The following is an 18,671-nucleotide window of genomic DNA, read 5'->3' as shown; positions in this document are numbered from 1 at the left end:
AAAGCACGGGTAGAATCACCACATCAGCAGAGTGCACTCTCAAGTTAATTAATCCTGTTGGGATCATGTCATATCGTGTCACTAACAGCACTGCAGATGGCTGGGGTATCCACCCATCCCATGCTTCATTGCGTGGTACTGAGGTTCCCTCTAATCCATACAGGGCTACAACAGCTTGGAAACTGCACTCTACAGATAAGAACAGGACAGCTTGGAATGAACAACAGAGCATCCCAGGCCCTGGTGGGTTTTTTTCTGCAAGTCCATTTCTAACAAAACAACAAAAGAAATTACTAATGTGATTTCTCCATTTGAGACAATTACTAACCTTCGCTGATTAGCAACCTCTCTGTCTATGCTATTACCTCAAAGAGTGACAGAATTTATGTACAGAAATTTATGAACAAGTTAATAGGGCTGCTTGGAAATGCTGCTTACAACAGAAGAGAATTTAACTGTAAATCTGAGAATTTCAACATGACACTACAGAATAATCTATTCAGATACAACGCTGTCTCATGTTTCTTGTGCTAGGGTAGCTCAAAGGTGCCCATAAAACATTTAATTTGCCTTGGAGGTATGCAGAATCTCCTGTCCTCTGTGTCTCTCTTGAGGATAGTCTTTGCCACTGCATCAGTTCACGTGCTCAAAACTACTTTTCCTGTGCATTAATCTTGGCAATAATCTCTGGAACATTTATGGATCTATACTGCAAACATGGCCAAATGGAAATCTATGGGTAAGTTCTTTATGAAGAGTTTCCAGTAATCCAGGAAAAAGGTCTCAACCATTTTTCCAGAAGACATCCCCAACTGTCTTTCCTTTTTAAAAAAAATAAATGTTCAAATTACCCAATCTTTGAACACCACCACATGCACACAAACACAGATGACGTGGAAAGGGAAAATTACTCGGATGAAATTTTGTAAAGATTTATTCTCAATAGATTGAATACTCCCAACTGATATATCAGAAATGGATACAGGTAAATAACACAGACAGTCAATGATACAACTTTTCTCATCTAATTTTTACCGAGACTTATAAATGAGTGGACAAGCCCTCTGGGAACTTGGAAAAACAGATGGCTCTGTTGAAAATCAATATGCAAATTGTAGATACCAGTGAAGGAATAAAATCTTGAGCTGAAGAAATTCATAGTGGGAAAAAGACCAGCAGTCATGACTGCTTGTGAATATTCTATTCATACCCTTATCCCACCACACTACAGAAAGGTCAGAGACTGCATGAAGAAAACCTCTAGAAAGAAAGCACAAAACAGCTGATTCCTCCTTGAACCTGGTAACCTGGGGGATCCGGGAGATCTAAGCTTGGGAAGTCCCCGTCCTGGCTCAGGACACGTAGGTAGGGAACTGCTTCATGGAGCTTACCAGGCTACACTTGCAGTGCTTATTATAACCACCAAATTGCTGGCATTCCAAAGTTTCCCATTATGAGATTGTATTATATTCAGACAGGCTTTGCCTCTTAAAATACTACCTTTCTAAAAGGGTGCCAGGGACTGTGGGAGGAATTAATACAGGTATTGAAGGCAGATGTCAACACGTTTATTAACTCAGCCACTGCATGCAGCTTCGTCTATACAGCTGCACGTATACTTAACTTGGAGATACCATTTTTTCACTGTTTTCAATAGCATGTGTAATACCTCTCAGAAATTTCAAATTATTGCAGTCTTTTCACAGCTGACACTGACATACTCCCCTGACAGTTCACATGCAGTTGAAATAAGGCTACCTAGCTTTTGTCTGATAATTCTAGCACCTTATATAGTTATCAAACCAAAATGTCTAGCTCTACAGAGATTGTTTGATATAAACAGTTTAGCTTTACAAGCAACGTAGAGCTTTTTTGTTAATTAACTGCAGCTTCAGATCAAGAATAGTTTGAGCTTTTCTTTTCACTATGTACTACCTTGCTTGTTTAAAAAGCTACAGATGGGTGCATTTAACATAACCAGACAATCAAGAACAACATTCTATATATAATTCGTAAAACTGTACTGGCTCTCTAAAAAGCTTGAAATGATCCTCTTACATCAGATAAGAAAGTCTCTTCATTTCCTTAGCTTTTTTCAGCCCCTATTGAGCAAAACACTTGAACACACACTTCAATCAAGTTATTGAAGTTTAAACCTTCTACTACGATGTTTCCCACAATGAAGTGCAAAAAAAAAATTAACAATCCCAAGTCAAATATGCAACTTGACTCCATCTCCTCAGCAAACAATAATCTTGTTACTCAACTAAGTGTACAGTTCAGGCCCCTACATATTCACTTTCTGCCCTAGATAAAGCCGCAGAAGAACATTAATATTTGCCACTGTTAAGACCTACATAAATAGAGCATCTGGAACTGTTCTCCAAAAAAAAAAAAAAAGGTAAGAATAAAAAAACATCTTCATTTGGATGCTGGAATAACTTTATCATACATTTTTTACTTATATTTAACCAGTCCAGAATGCAAAGAAAACTAGAATGCATAAAGAAAACAAAAAAAAGAAAGGGGGTGGGGGAGATGTGTAGAAATACACATAAAACCCAACTTACACTATAACAGGCCATTACCTACACTGTAATGGGCAGTTTTGTTTTCTCTAGCTTCATATAAGAAGTGATGAAGTCAAAGTAATGTACAGCAACAGGACATTATCATAATTCTATTCATTCGGTACTGGCACAGTATGTATTTCCTTAAATGTCTTTGTATCAGCAGCTTGTGATATTTAAATATGCACACCCTCTCGTTTACCAGCCTAACAAAAAATTCAAATATTGAACATTCTAATAATTTTTGCATATATAATTGGTTTGAAATCCACTCCTACTCTGCTCATATGTTGTTAAATAACTAATTATAGTGTAGTTACGTTTTACAGTCAGTCACGAACACTAGGAAAAATGTCTATAGGATAACTTTTAAAGTATTTACCTGTGCGTAAGCCTTCGGTGACTAATGCAAACCGCAGTTTGTTGATCCTGTGCAACACAGACCTTATGGCGACTACATTTCATCTTTAAACATGGATCTTTAGCCGGATCTAAAGCTAAAAATAATTTTGGAAAATTGTTAACAATTATCTAGACACGTGCAATTAAGTAAAGAAATACACCACACATAAAACCCACCAAGTATGTGGAGGTGGGGGGTGGCCAGCTGCTTGTACAGCACGCCGCACTGAAAGGCACTGATTGTCACCAGGATAAAATGCAGCACACTCAATGATAATGTAAAATGAAGCAGTGCAGAATTCCTTTACCAAGGAAAATGGATTTTCATGAAACATGGATATTTCTGTATATTCGCATACAATACCACACTATTTTTGTAAATAAAAGCGAAGTACCCTATCCAACTCTCCTGGTCAACATTTGTAACAAAGGCAAAGACTGCTGTTTTTTTTACTGTAGGTGAAAACACTTTTTTAATATTAGAATTTGCTTAGGACTTTTAGGAAACTTGCATACCCATTATGTCATTCAGAGCACCAAATTCCCTAATAAATCAATTTTGAAGCAGATTCTGCTGCCTACAGTTCTCCATTTCAGTCACGTCACTTCTAAACAGAATTAGGTCTGCGATATGAATATCTCAGAAGCCACCACATATCTGAAATCACAAAAAAACTGTGCGCCAAAAAGTAATGAAGAAGTAGTCAGAAAGGAAAATGACATTTGATCAGGAGTTTGGAACTTTATGTTCATCCAGATGTTGGCTGCCACATCTGTCACATACAAGATATTTTTTAAAAGCTGTAAGCCAGAATGCTAATAATAATAAAAAAAGTACTTCCACTCAATCCATTTCTTGCCATTCTTACTATGAAATAGTAACACCTTCTCAGCTACATTGCACAGAAATAATTCAGTAAGACATAAACAGTGATGTGCTGGTCCATAAACATATTAACCCAGAGAAGAGGAAAATCATCAGTTCACTAAATTCCACTGTTGTGTAGCTAAGATACTACTTACCAACAATATCTGCAATATTCTAGGTCTCTTATTTCTGCTTAGTGGCTTTTTTTGTAGCTGGTCCTTAAGTTGTTAATCTATACTCATCTTTGAGCTACACTTAGAATTACAAATACTAATTTCTGGCTATAATACCAGAGAGGCCAAATAATCTTGTTTGCTACTTACTATTAAATTTGCATCGCATATTTCTTGAATAATCATGCCTATAAGCCAGTACAGAAAAGTTTACGATAATTTATGCTCTCACAATAAATAATCAATTTTTTCCTTCTCTTGAGCTCCATGGTGTCTTTCAGGTAGATCCAAGTACTCTAAAACTGATTCTTTTATTCATATAGATATTCTTTTTTAAAAAATAAAAGATAAAAATATAACACCCCTCAGAAAAAGAAAACCAAAACCCCAGAAAACAAACCCTAGTAAGTTAAACACCAATGCCTAGCTTAAAGAGACACTACTGAAAATCCTAAATCACAAAATCAAGCAAGAAAGCTATGAAAAATTAGAATTCAGTTTTCCTGTGTTCTTCGCTTTAGCATGTTACTGTCCAGTCTTCATTCATATTTCAGAAATGCTTTCCCCATTTTTCATGTTTGCTTATAATATATATGTATACATATTTTCTGAAAGTTATGTTTCTTGTGTTCTTCACAATCAAAAGTAAAATTTTAATCACACCTCTACTTGAACTGCCACATGATATTAACATAAGGCTGATTAACCATGTACCCAGGAAACAAGAACCAGACTGATCATTAATTGCATTTTTGACACATAACTTTGTGGTGCTAAGTATGATTAAATACAGTCTAAGCAGGGACTTTCTCATTTTTATTTCCTTCTTAACAAGATATTCAGTTGTGCATAATCTATACATTATATTACCAGCAAAGCATAAAATTGATAGAATCATTAATATAATAATAAATCAATGCAGTCAGAAAAGAAATATTTTGTTAATTACTGCATAAGACATATGCAAAGGTGCATTCCTCTTCCAGGTATTTTTATTTCTACAGAAAACCAGCCATAAAACCACAAGGAGTCATCCAGAATAAGTCTGATTACAACAACCCTAAACAAGGTGAAAGCAAATGCAGCAAAAAAATGACTGAAGTAGGATAACAGAGTTGAATTTAAAATTAATGAGAGCACATTCAGTACCCTTCTCCAATATACTTTAGATCTTCGACTCCATATCAAGTACTTTCTGTGTTTAAAGTCAGGCAGAACGTAATGTCAGCCCCCAGTAAACATGAGCATATTATCACTTAATCATAGAATCACAGAATGGTTCGGGTGAAAAGGGACCTTAAAGATCACCCAGTTCCAGCCCCCCCGCCACAGGCAGGGACACCCTCCACTAGACCAGGTCACTCAAAGCCCCATCCAGCCTGGTCCTGAGCCCTGCCAGGGATGGGGCACCCACAGCTGCTCTGGGCAGCCTGGGTGTTACGGTCCACTCAGTGGACTCGTGATGGTTCGTTAACTATGATCTCAAAGCGCAAAAAATCATGGCAACCACGCCAAGGGGTTATGCTTCAATCAAACAGCACAATTTTATTGTTTGCCCGTAAAGCGGCATGCAATAGGTAGAAAGACAGAAAGTAAAGAAAAGTAAAAAGAATTGGAAAGAGGACTATAGCTACCACCACGGGTCCAAAGCGTCTCTATGGCCCCAGGTACAGGCAACGTCCCGCCAGTCCTTCCGATCGTCGTGATCCTTGGTGGGGAAGATCTCCAAAGTTGTTCAGTTGCTAAGAAGGCATCTTTTTATGCCAAGCAATACACCTTGCTCCTCCTCTGGTCCATAGACTTCTGCCAGTTCTCTGCCTTCTCGAGCCAGGTTATCTTGCCCCAGAGGTGGGTAGCTTCAGACCAGGAGGCGTGTTCTTGTATTGTTTTCTGGTTCGTCGTTATGACCACAGTTGTGATCCATCTTCTGGACAGCTGTTATGTGGCCTTATTCAATCCCAGGTTGCAGGGAGCGGCATAGTACTCCTCATACCATGCGGTTCTCTTTCCCGGGGTCTTTGTGTCTTGGTGTCCATGAGCACCACATTCCATCTCCAACAGGTCTCTGCTGGCAATGCTGAGACAATATTGTTCTCTTTAGACAGACTCTTACACTGGGCCAGCGCCTCACCGCCCTCACGGGGAAAGATTTCTTCCTAGTAAGTAACCAAAATCCACCATCTTACCATCTGTCAGCTGAAAGCCATTCCCCCTTGTCCTATCACTGCAGGCCCCTGTAAAAAGTCCCTCTCCAGCTTCCTTACTACCCTCCTTTTTGGTACTGGGAGGCTGCTGTAAGGTCTCCCCGGAGCCTTCTCTTCTCCAGGCTGAACACCCCCAACTCTCTCAGCCCGTCTTCACAGGAGGTGCTCCAGCCTCTGATCAAGCCTCCCGGACCTCCTCTGGGCTTGCTCCAACAGGTCCATGTCCCTCTTTTGTCGGGGGTTCCAGAGCTGAACGCAGTACTCCAGAGGTGGGGTCTCACGAGAGTCAAGTAGAGGGCGAGAATCACCTCCTTTGACCTGCAGACAACGCTTCTTCTGATGCAGCTCAGGATACGATTGGCTTTCTGGGCTGCAAGTGCACATTGCTGGGTCACACTGAGTTTCTTGTCCACAAGCACTCCTAAGCCTTTCTCCTCAGGGCTGCTCTCAATCCATACTGGTACAAGCACTTCTTCCCAGAATGCTCCCTGATGGAGACACTTAAGGTAGCAATACCAGAATATAATATTGGCATATCTTCAGGTAACTGTTTTTCAAAACTGAATAGGGTAATGGAATAAAAATACATGAGCGAGAGAAACCTGGAATCACATAAGGATGCTGTGTTCAGTATCAAGCAGAAAATGTATTTCAGAAAAAGGGGTGATGGGAGGATATCACGTAACTTTCCATTTCCATTGAAATGTTTCTTTCTTTTCCCTGGTTCCTGGGACTCTGAAGGTGTGTTTTGACAATTCCACCAAAATTTGACAAAAAGGTGTTATGCTCACTAATGTTACAGACAGAAGCCAACTTTACAACTGAGAGATGGTATTATAACACTTTGACTTTATAAAAATATAAAGATGGGTATCAAACTAGGGAAGACATCTAGTTATTGCTGGAATCAGAATGACTTTACCCCTAGAACACCAGGGGCCAGAGTTGAAGAGTTCATTTAAGACAAACACACACACACACACACAAAAAAACCACCAAACAATCAATGAAACTCCAAGAGATATAACTAGGAAATCAAATAAATTGGCTTTGAACACATAAGTGATGACAGAAAGAAGTGCTGGATTTTGGCAGCACTCTCTAAAAGAAAACCATTGGGAAGAAAAAGAGACTGTGAGAATTGTATTGAGTATTGATGCTTCATTAGGTTCCTTATGTATTTAACAGGCTTTTGCCACCAAAGATAAACCAGATTGTTTAGAATTCTCTGTTAAAACACTTATTTCTTTGCAGCACTCATTCACAAGTTGCACCTTTTAAATGAAAGGTAATGACTGATGTTCATTGGTGAGAACCTAACGTTAGAAATGAGTTGTGCAAGAGAACAGAATATCTGCAAGGCAACCCTTTCCTGGCCCTGTGCTGTATCAGACCCAGCTGTGTTCCCTCCATTTTTCTCTTCCAAGAATTTTCTGTGAAGCAAATCTAACAGCTTAAGAAAAGGAAATCCTTAATCATAAACGTAGCTAACTGTTCCAGAGTATATCCAAACCTTACAGTACCAATGTAACCTTCCATGGTTTGCTGACTCGGTGGCTATCATGCCATGCATGATCACCTCAGATGTATGTCACATACATTTGTTGCACAGCAAGAATGGCTATGGGATTGCACTAGTACAGTGGCTACTACGTAAGCAGAGTGAGTAAGCCAGCAGAGCTGTGGTTGCCAAAATTACAAAACCATCTTTAAATTCAAAGGCATATTCAACGCTCATGGTCTTGCCATCGACATTAATGCCCATTATCACTCAGTGACCTGCTGGACTATTCTGTCACCTAGGAGCCCCCTACAGAAGTCTTTTTTCTGTAATACTATGCTTCTGTTACCCTGCCCCCCCCCCCGCCCCCCCCCCCCCCAGCAATTGTCCCACATGAGTCAACTACCTGAAGGGTCAATGTCTGCCTGGACTGACACTGTAGTTTAGCAAGCCAGATGATAAAATACAGAAAGAAATTAAGTAGAAACTGAAATGCAGTGCAAGTCTTTCTCTTTTTTCTTTCAATATCACATGCTGTAAACAACCCTCTACTACGAAGCACGCAGGATCTAAATTTTATTAAACTATTTTGCACAATCTCACATTTTTTTTATTTTTAACCCGCCGTTTGACAACGGTAAGCTTACAGATTGCATCAGTGATTTTCCCAGCTTTGAAAGGACTAAAAAAATTTAGGTATTTATGAAAGCGTGGAAACAGCTCGTCTTTTTTTTTTTTAAACCTGTTTTACTTCATACATAAATCACACAAATGGACAATGCTCATGGAAAATGAAGACTAAGCCACAATAAAAACATTTTCCAAAACCATAGTCTGAAGTTTTTCATGCTGAGTGAGAACTGGATTCCCTTACAATGCAGGGACACCTCTGACTATGTCCAGTCTCTACATGGAGTAATCCTAAATATCTTAAACTACTATGAAAATGCATAGATTTATTCCAGAAAAAGTACCATTGATTTCTTATAAGCATATAGCTCGTTAACTCAGAAAATATATGGTATTGAGTCTTCAGTTCTTCACTGCATCTTCTAGCAACCCCTAGCAAAACATGCCTGCTTTACCCCAGCTCGCTTAGAGTATGTAGACTCGCACTGACAACACCACATACCCTTTTCCATTTCTGCTAAAATAAGCAGCTATGAAACAGTGCAATGTTGACACCAAAAACATCACAAGTGTCAAAATCCCACTGTGGAGCCACTTATATACCCCTCAGAGCTATTTTCCTCAGCATGAAAGAGATATCAATTTGATTTTTACTCAATTCACATTTAATAAAATATCTTTACAATTATCAAAGGCTGGAGGCTTTTTCGTTTCCATAACTGCAGTGAAAAATGTAGATTGTACAGCATAATTATATTGTCATTAAAAATAGGTGACAGTTTCCACTCTGGTGAGGAAACTTTAGATAAGCAATGTGTTTATTTAAGGCTTGCCAGGAATCATTTATTAGTGGCTATAATGTATCAGCTGACTTCCTAGGAAGTCAGATAAAATCAGATCTGCATCTTTAGAAGCTGGTTTTAGCTTTGTTAACTTGATAATATTCAGCTTTATTTAGCTCCTAATATACAGAACAGTGTGCTTGCTATAGGTTATTTGCCTACATGCCTGCTTTACATCTGTCCACACCTCTGCCTAAAACAATATCAAATGCATTCATTAAATTTCAACAAGCAGAAAAATATCATTGTCACAAAAAGCATTACAAAAATATAAAGTACTTTGTAACATCTGCTATTTCTCTAAGAACTTATATTGTAAGCGAAAAATAATTTGCTCTCTGCTGAGAAATTATGGAACAGAATCAGGATCACCTGGTGAATTTTACAGATAGATATGGGTTTGTTACTCTCACATGCTAAGGAAGCAATCAATATTCAAAAATGTATTCAATTATTACTAATTGATCTATTTATTTATAATTCAAATTTAGAAAAGCAATTTAACAAAGCTTCCCATCATCTCGTCTGTAAATTATTTTACAATTGGCACTCCTGGAAACTGACAGTAGCCAGAACATCATTTTTATTGGGAATATAATAGGAAATCAATATTAGCAAGCCATAACACAGGAACCCTGTTAACAGGAGCTCTGTGGCAGAACAACAGTAGATTACCATTATTTCCCAATCTTCTGAGTGCATTCTGACAAGTTCTTAATTTTCCATTCCCAGTAAAATGAAAGGGGGGAAAGGTTAAGGATTAAGTTTTCAGACTTAAATTCTCCTCCTCTAAAGTTTGTGATTCATTTCTGATGGGCAAAATAAGAAGCGGCTAGACATTTTGCTTTACTACACTTACCAAAACTTAAGCTATGTTTTGAGTATCCCATGAGTGGTTTAATAACTCTAGTCTAAAAGGCAGGTCTGACTTCTTTGCCTACAAAGGTTTCACATTTGAGAATGGGGGAGAAAATATAAATTTTCTAAAAAGTTTTAACTAAAATAATAATTAGGTCATATGCCTAGGTTACAACGCTAGGCAAACAGACAGCTAGAAGGGAATGACTCATATTGCCTGCTTTGATAGACCACACAATTCCTGAAGATACCTAAAGAGCATTAGTGCCTTTCCTTTTTTTCTCCATTTTGAAAGACTGTGATCTCTCACCTCCTAAAGCAGAATTTCTTACTGAGTAATGTGCTATGTCTAGAAGGACAAGCAGAATCCCAGCACCAGTTTCCAGAAACAGTAGGGTGAAGCACATAAATGCTCAGCTGATATTGCCAGCTAACATAGAATCCAGACAAATGTTTAATTACAGTTAACAGTGATAGTGGTTATTTTTTGCCTAAATTGTAGTGATTGGCATCCAAAATTTGCATCCATACACACAGACCCTCTTCAGCCATAGATGACTTGCATCCACATTGCTGTGGATTCACAGCAAGACATCCATGCCCTGCTATGCAACATGCCTACTGAGAATAAACACCTTGTAACTTCAACAAGGAAATGAATCATTGTGCAGCTAACAGTCTGAGATTCATGAATAAAAATGAGAGAATAAACAAGAAACAGCCTACCTCAGTAACATGATGCATATGTTCCGAAAAAGAAGAATCTCAAATTTTTGGTTCTTCTCCAAGGGACTGTATATGTGATTTAAGATTAGCTATATAATATGAAAAACAGAATGGGTAGCTACAGCTGGACATTCACAAGGGGAATCTTCTTGTATATTTGTTCCATCAGGCCACATGGATCTACAGCTTCAGTAAGAAGGGTGGAGAGAAGGTTTTTCTGTAGGTGGCCAAGCGAGTAATTAGGAGTTTCGATTCAAACCCCTGAATGTTGTGGGTGGTCTAGAAGTCTGGCTTCTAACTTGTGAGCAAATGCTTCAACAATTAAGTGGCTCTGTGCATGGAAGTTGCTTCTACCCAAGAAATACCTACTCTTACATGTGCTCAGAAGTCTCCATACTGATGGATCAGGAACAATTACGTAAAGCCTCTTATCAGGTTTTTGTTCAGATGCATCACTGTTCCTAGCATTTTATGTTACTAAGCTCTGGTACATTAGCACTGAGTGTCAAGTTGCCCTGCGATGGTTGCAGTTATACTAGATAAAGTTCTTATAAGCAGAGAAGTACCTAACACTGAGTTAGAACCATCAGACACACAAAATAAAGTACTGCCATATTTCTCTTTTGCTCACTGATGCAATTACAGTTTCAAAAAAAAATGTACATAAAAATGCATTTATACTTACTCATAATATGTACCTACTATTCTGGGTACTGTTAATGTAAGTTCAAGTAATTACTCAAAAAAATAAAAGCTAGTAGTCTCTATTCTTCCTCTGTGGGTGCCTGTACCTGCATGACTAAATGTATGTAAAACAGCTAGTAAGCATCTGCGTCCCACTTGTATTTTTTTTAAACAGAACTGTTTACTGCTGACTGCCAAATAATCAGTATATCATTTAAGGACCTCGTAATTTTCTTATAAATTTTTATTTTCTACATCTCTAAAATCACCAAAAATGCAATCGCTTGGGACAACTTATGCCCAGGTTCCACCTTTCTGGCCTACACACTTCATCTCAAATTCAAACTGCATGCTTAGCAACATCTGGTGATGCACTCCACCATCTTCCAGCACTGCAGTAAGCAACGGGCTTTAGATTCCTCATGTACGAAACAAAGATGTTGCAACTCTTCATATACTAATGCTTATTAAATGTTTTGATATATTTACTATTAAACTCTCATTTGAAATCTTTAAAAAATAACAGATATTACACTACCATAGGCTGTAGCTTTCCTATCAAGAGTTTTTACCTGAACAAAGGTTATATTTAATTCTATTTATTTCCTCGGGTTTCCAGCAAGAGTGTGAATGTGGCTGAGTGAGCAGGGGAAATATGTAATCTAACACTTTCATATGAAGATATTAAGAGCAGTTACCAACTGCATATTTCTCAAACATTGAGTGATTACCTTCAGACTTTCAAAAGACATTTGAGCAGCCTACACCTATGATTAGTAGTATGATTTAAAACACAAAACAAAAAGACACCAACCAAAAATAAAACCAAATCAAAGGAAACCCTCTTTTGGTTCTCAAGAGGTATGGCACTCCAAAATCCCTAGTTACTTTTGACAGTCTTCCCAGACCCACAGCCTCAAGTGACTGCATTTTTCTTTAATCAATGTCTAGGAGTAATGGGTTTGTAATTTCTAAATTTTAAGAAAAATCTCCCTCAAAAAATCTGTGAGCTCTGCTTCAAAAACATTCCCCTAATTTTGTGTTCTCTCTTTTGGCTATTCCTTGAAAGTTTATGCAAGAATAGCTTACTCATAAGTCAAAAGTTGATGTAAATAAGAAAGTCCACAAAGTAAAAGTCAAATGCCATGTTTACTTATAACTTTACAAATTTGGAAAAGATCCTGTTTATTTAAAATGCCAAAGAACAGAGCCACTTTGGACTTAAACAGGTGGAACTGACAACAAAATTAATACAATTATATCCAGTTTCTTTTATATGTAATAAGAAATTCTCAAATATTCTGCAAAAACATACAAAACAGTTATGACTAGTAGAAATACACATGCATACTTGGCTGGCATCCTTTAAGATTCCAGCAGCTTAATGAAGCACTTTTAAAAAAAGAAATCACAACATCCACTTCCTTAATTTAGCAGAAAGAAACAACACCTAAAGACTACCTCAAACTTCACAGTAGTAATGTATCACTAGCAAACAGTTAAGCATTATTATCTTTTCCTAAACACATTAAATCATAACTTTGAGACATTCTGGCTGCGTCAGACTTCTTGACTCTCCAACTCAGACAACTGGGGCATACCTGTAACCGCAGAAAGGCATCTTCTTGAAACTTCTTCCACCCATTATCTCACATGCCAAGACCAACGTTGCAAAACAACATGCTATATGAAGTATTTTAATTATTCCAGTCTCTGGGAGAACTGGTCAATTTCTGTATTTAATTATGTATTTTTATGTGAAATTAAAGAGAGCATTTTAATCAGATTTTTTTTACTGTAATTCACTTCAGCTTTTAAATTTTTTAAACCAGCTGAAACAGAATCCAATAGACTACTCATATAGAGTATGCAATACATCACCAATATACATATACATGTATTTTGAAAAAGCCTAGCAGAACAGAAACAATCAGGAAATATATCTGTGATAAAACTGAATTAAGACGTCCACATAAAATACATTCTGTAAAGAAGTCATAGAAGTTGAAATCACATCTTGTGTAACAATCTACAGAGCACATTAATTTGAGTCAGTTAAGCTTCTGTATACATCCTGGCTCAGACAAACCACCTATGAAAAGTTCTTTGAGCTTAAAATACTGAAATTAAAGGCAAACCTCAAATGCCTCAGTTTTGTAATACTTAAAAGATAATTCCACTGTTATGACCTAGAAACCACAAATATTCTAAACCTGTAAAAGTTCCAAGTAGATTTAAGTGGCCATTAGCAAAAAAAGCAAAATCAAACCATACGAATTTATCCTCTGTAAGACTATAAATGAAAGAAATTGGACCTCCTCTATTAAAAATTCACTTTGTAATGTTCTTTCCACGGTTTCTCTTGAATTGCTAGGGGGTTTTTTGCATTAAGCACTTCTCCAGACTGAGAGGACCCTGTAGCTTGGAAATACAGGCAAAACTACAGGTGTTCTGCAGCTACTACCTTGTAATAAATTCAGAATTTCAGTCACTTTTGAGTAAGCCTCTGTGTCCTGACTCATAGCTATCAAAACCTGGCATAGCACAGAGAAGGAAGAAGTTGTTTATTCCCTGTATGTGGCCAAGATGGAAAGAACACTGGCGCTAAGAAGCCAAGTGATGTGAAAACAGAGCGGCAGGGCATGTAATACTTCAGGGCGGGCATTCCACAGGCAAACTGGCCTTTCCTCCAAAAGGCACCTTGACTCAATAGAACAATTTGACAGCTTAGACTTATTTTTTGTATTAGCAGACAAATACAGAAAAGTGTTTAGTAAGTACCAGCAAACATTTTACTAACAACCTGGGTTTATTACTACCACAATATTTTTATACTACTAGTATTATTTTTTTTATCTGACCTAAAAATATTTTTTGCAGTCTTGGCTAAGTCCTGCTTTGAAATTTTTATGGCTGTACCTATACATCTCACAGTCTATGTTTCAATACATGAGGCAATCTATTTGTTTCCATGCATGAACACATTTTTATGAATGAAATGTGAAGTTTAATATCTGTGACTTGAAGATGACTTACAGGGAGAAAGTTTAATTTAAGATAAGACCTAGCTATATAAAAACCAAAGCCTGAATATATTTAACTGCATATTACGTAGTATATAAAAGCAGAGTAAAGGTTCTAAAAGTGTATGCATCCTTTCTTTTCTATTCTTATTTAAAACATTTAAAGTTCTCTCTCTGGTTGGAAAAAAAAAAAACAAAACACCAAAAAAACCCCAACAAAACACACACACAAACACAACCACCAAACAAAAAACCCCACAAACTTCTGGATCTGTCCTTTAGTCCATCTCACTGGTTCTAAAATCTAATATATTCAAGGTCCAAATATTTTATTTTTTTTTCTGCTGGCCATGTACATTCTGGCATGTGAGGTCAAGTGTATTTTTAAGTTTCAAAAATGATAAATAAGAGCACAATTTATGTTAATTACATAAGAACTTCAGGCATAATCCTGAAATCCTATCATTCTCTCACAGTCCTATCCATCAAAATACAAGAACAGCACAGAGGTTACTAAAAGGAATTTTACATGCCAATGCCATACTGCAACTTATTTGTCCTGGGATGTATGTTCTTTACACGCTGTAAATTAAAAATTAAGAAGGAGTTATGTATATGTCAACTAGAGATAAACAGGAATACAGAAACAAACAAGAAACATTTTGGTTAAGAAAACAAATTAAATAAGGAAACAGTTTTTTAAATATGAGGAGGTCAGATAAAAATGGGTCAAAAAGGCAACTTTTAAGATGTAAAGTGTACTTTAAGAACTGTCATTCTTCTAGTCAAGTTCATGAAAAACTACGTATATCTTTTTTTGTTCTTTGCATTCTTTCTTTGGTTAGTGTTTGTAAAAAGATTTATTAAGCAATTTCTTTTTCCCTCACCACTAAACAATAACGCGTGATTTCAGACTTCATATTCTTAATAACTCCTCTATTAGCTATTTTACGAGCTTTCTTATTAAATTCCTGTGGCAAACATAAGAAAGCTCACTAGGCCGTTCATTAGGTGAGCCTGTAAAGAAGCAGCAGTCATAGCACACACCACAACTTCGTCCGGCACATATTCCTCAGGAACTGATGGCCCCCATGACTCAAAACAGTTAGCTGGGACATCCCAGCACAGTAGACAGAAGTAGGAAGACTTAAAGACATTTGCAGCACTAAACTGTAGCAGGTTTGTGAAGTGAAAAGAAACAGTCCCCCACACACTTCGCTCAGCATTGCCAGCTTTAGCAGCTCTGGTGCGCGGCCTCTAGCCCGTCACTGTAGCCCTGTGCTACATTCCTACTTTTCTGACGTAACTACTTGCTGGTTTGAATGGCTACCTGAATCCATGGTCTAGCCAGGTTAAAACAAACAAACAAAAAAATAATATTTTTCATTTATCTTATGATAATTCAAGATTTGGTAACTCTACAGACCTTACATCAGGGCATAAAGCAAGGATGGCAGGGGAGCAGGAACAAGGGGTTAACCTGCTACTGAAGGCAAGCAAAATCTCATGTTACGGGCTAGGTTTAGCCCCAGTAAAAATCCTTTATACAGTCTTTCTTAACATAGCTCTAAGAATTTAGAATCCGTTCAATTATTCTGCATAAATAAATACTGAAACAATTTGAGATCCACAACTAGAAAAGCAGATATGTACTACCCAGTGAACCTGAGTTAGGAGCCAGGACTGTGAACTGTAAAGGACAAGGGACTTTCATGGTGTTACCACAGCAGAAAATATTATGAAAGAGAAATAATAAAATAGCCACTAAAGCACAGCACCAGATAATGAAGAAAAGGCACCATTAAAGTGTTCCTCAGAAATCTACGAAAGATCTTTTCAGGCAAGGCTGAAACTAAAAACAGTGGGAATCTGTTTCACACAAGATGTAGTGAATTTTCTTGGGGAACAGAATCCCTAAACATACCTAAAGACCTGAAGCTGGTTAAACTGTTCACCAGATTAAAATGTTGGCTCAGATAAAGGCATGGTGCCTTTGTAGGACACTATGCATTTCAAAAGGAACAGAACTGCCGAGCTGTTAAAAATATTTTGTGCTTATTTACTATCAAGACTAAACTATGTTTAAAGTGATACATTTTAATTGCACAGTACTGCAATTTATCTTGAAAGTGATGGATATATATTTCTAGTTTAAAAACATCAATAGTTTTGCTATAAAAACGAGATCATGAGCATACATTATCAAATGTGGCAAAGTTAAGTCTACATGACTGTTTTAACAGTCTTCAACTAATGGATCTTCATTAAAATTCCTTTATGACTTCCCAGGGCTTGCAAATGAGTGAATCAAATGATTTTATTGAATATGCCTCTAAATGGTTTCAGTTCACAGTACAGAAATATATTCACAAATTATAGAGATGTGTTTGCATGTATTTGCATATCCTTATTTACCCAGATTATTACAGAACTAGGTAGATGAAACATAAAAAGGTAAAAGACAGACTCAATTAAAATGTGTTTGAAATTGTTTCAAAAATCTATTTCTGCTGTAAAATGGTATCTACAATATTTGTACCGTAAACAGACATCTAATATAACCCAATGCTATAAAAGCGAAAAACAGTCCAGTGGAATGGTCTACAAGAAATGTTAAAAATATATCTACAAACCCAACTATACCTTCAGGGTGTTCACCCTCCATGGAAATGTCATTTCATATTTTTTCCATTACATGAAAATACTCCACTGTTCCTCCAAGGTATTTCTATTGAGCAAAGGAAAACATCCTTTCCGCTTTAAAAAATTACACCAGTGTTTTTGTGTATGCAATTTTATTTAATAGCTACACACTCCAAGCTCTGCTATCATCTTAATCTAAAGATAAAATGTACCAAAAGTATCCTGTATATTTTTATCTGATGTGAAAGTGGTATGTGAAGAAAAAGTGTAAGTTGGGTTTTTTGCTTTTTTTTTGTTTGGTTGGGGTTTTTTTATATAATTTGAGGAAACAATGATAAAACATACACTAAAGCTACTAAAATATTCAACTTGGAACAGTCCAAGACACAAAACAGGTTGTTTCTAAAACTACTGTAAGATCAAAACCTGCCTTTTAGCAGTAACTAATTACAACAGAACATTCACATTTATTCCAACATCTGCCCCACGTGATTGTTCATTAAGAACTTCCATTGTGATATTTATGGAACTACATGAACATTTATATGTGTATGTATATCTAGGTATCATATACAGTCAAAACATTTATTTAAATATGTTTTCCTATCTTAGATGCATATAAGCAAACAATTTCCATGGCAACAAGCACTCTTTGGACAAATGTCAGATGTTGCTTTAAGGAATGGCGTTGGCAGATTGCAATGGAAACCATAGTATTTTTCCATCTTTTGGAAATCATAGTGTTTTTCCATCTTTTAAAGTAACTTAGACTCTGCAGCCCAGAAGTAAGTATCAGCATACTTTTTTATGGTAAGGGTTAACCTCCTGGAATGTTTGGACTTGTAAGTCCATACAACCACTCTTACTAATATACCAGTGGAATTACACAGATGTATCTGAGCAATTTTGACATACTTTATCATATCACCATAAGAATGCCTTTCAAAATTCATCAAAGTATAGAAGAGTGAATTTAAGACACTATTAAGACATTCATTTTATTATCATACGCAAGACTATTGATTTGCTGGACCACTGACTTTTCAAATATTATGAAATACCAGCATTAAGATTCGGATTCAGATTATAGATGCATTTTGAAAAATATATTATCCATAAACAGTAAATCTATGACAATCTTAGAAAAGGCTTTAAAACTCATATAAATCTTTCAAAAATAGTAACTATGTGTAGACCTCAAAGATATGCCTACATGGCAAGCACTGGTTCCTCAAAAATACTACCTGCAAATAAATATGGGTGTTGGCTGAAAATAATTTGAAAAATGTCCCCATATATTACTGATTTTGAGCAGAATATGGACACGCAAAATAATAAACTTAAATAATGAGAATATATTTGCCTGACTACTAGTGGTATCAACAAGGAGTTACATGTGTACCACATACCTATACCACAGCCTAAAAGACAAAGGGGTGTAATAGAGATTGAGGTTTGGTTGTTTTTTTTTTAAATGGCAAGTAACAATTTGAAAACACAGGCATAAAGCTAAATTTTCCACCACCACTTCTATTTCATGTAGTTAG

The 18,671-nt window shown here is 36.8% G+C and overlaps 1 protein-coding gene across 3 annotated transcripts in view; it reads right to left on the bottom strand.

Annotated features, from left to right (window-relative positions):
* Positions 1-18,671, bottom strand: part of SPOCK3 (SPARC (osteonectin), cwcv and kazal like domains proteoglycan 3) — a 212,383-nt gene that overhangs the window by 106,451 nt on the left and 87,261 nt on the right. For 2 of the 3 annotated variants that reach the window (XM_037377278.1, XM_037377287.1), the window contains one exon: positions 2,953-3,067. The exons of the other annotated variant lie outside the window; for it this stretch is intronic. In XM_037377278.1, the coding sequence (XP_037233175.1) occupies positions 2,953-3,067 (115 nt within the window). The remainder of the gene's footprint in view (positions 1-2,952; positions 3,068-18,671) is intronic. 3 annotated transcript variants of the gene reach the window in all.

Source organism: Falco rusticolus, chromosome 1 (genome assembly GCF_015220075.1).
Source record: "Falco rusticolus isolate bFalRus1 chromosome 1, bFalRus1.pri, whole genome shotgun sequence".
Classification (NCBI taxonomy): Eukaryota; Metazoa; Chordata; class Aves; order Falconiformes; family Falconidae; genus Falco; species Falco rusticolus.
This window is presented reverse-complemented; position numbering and strand designations above follow the sequence as displayed.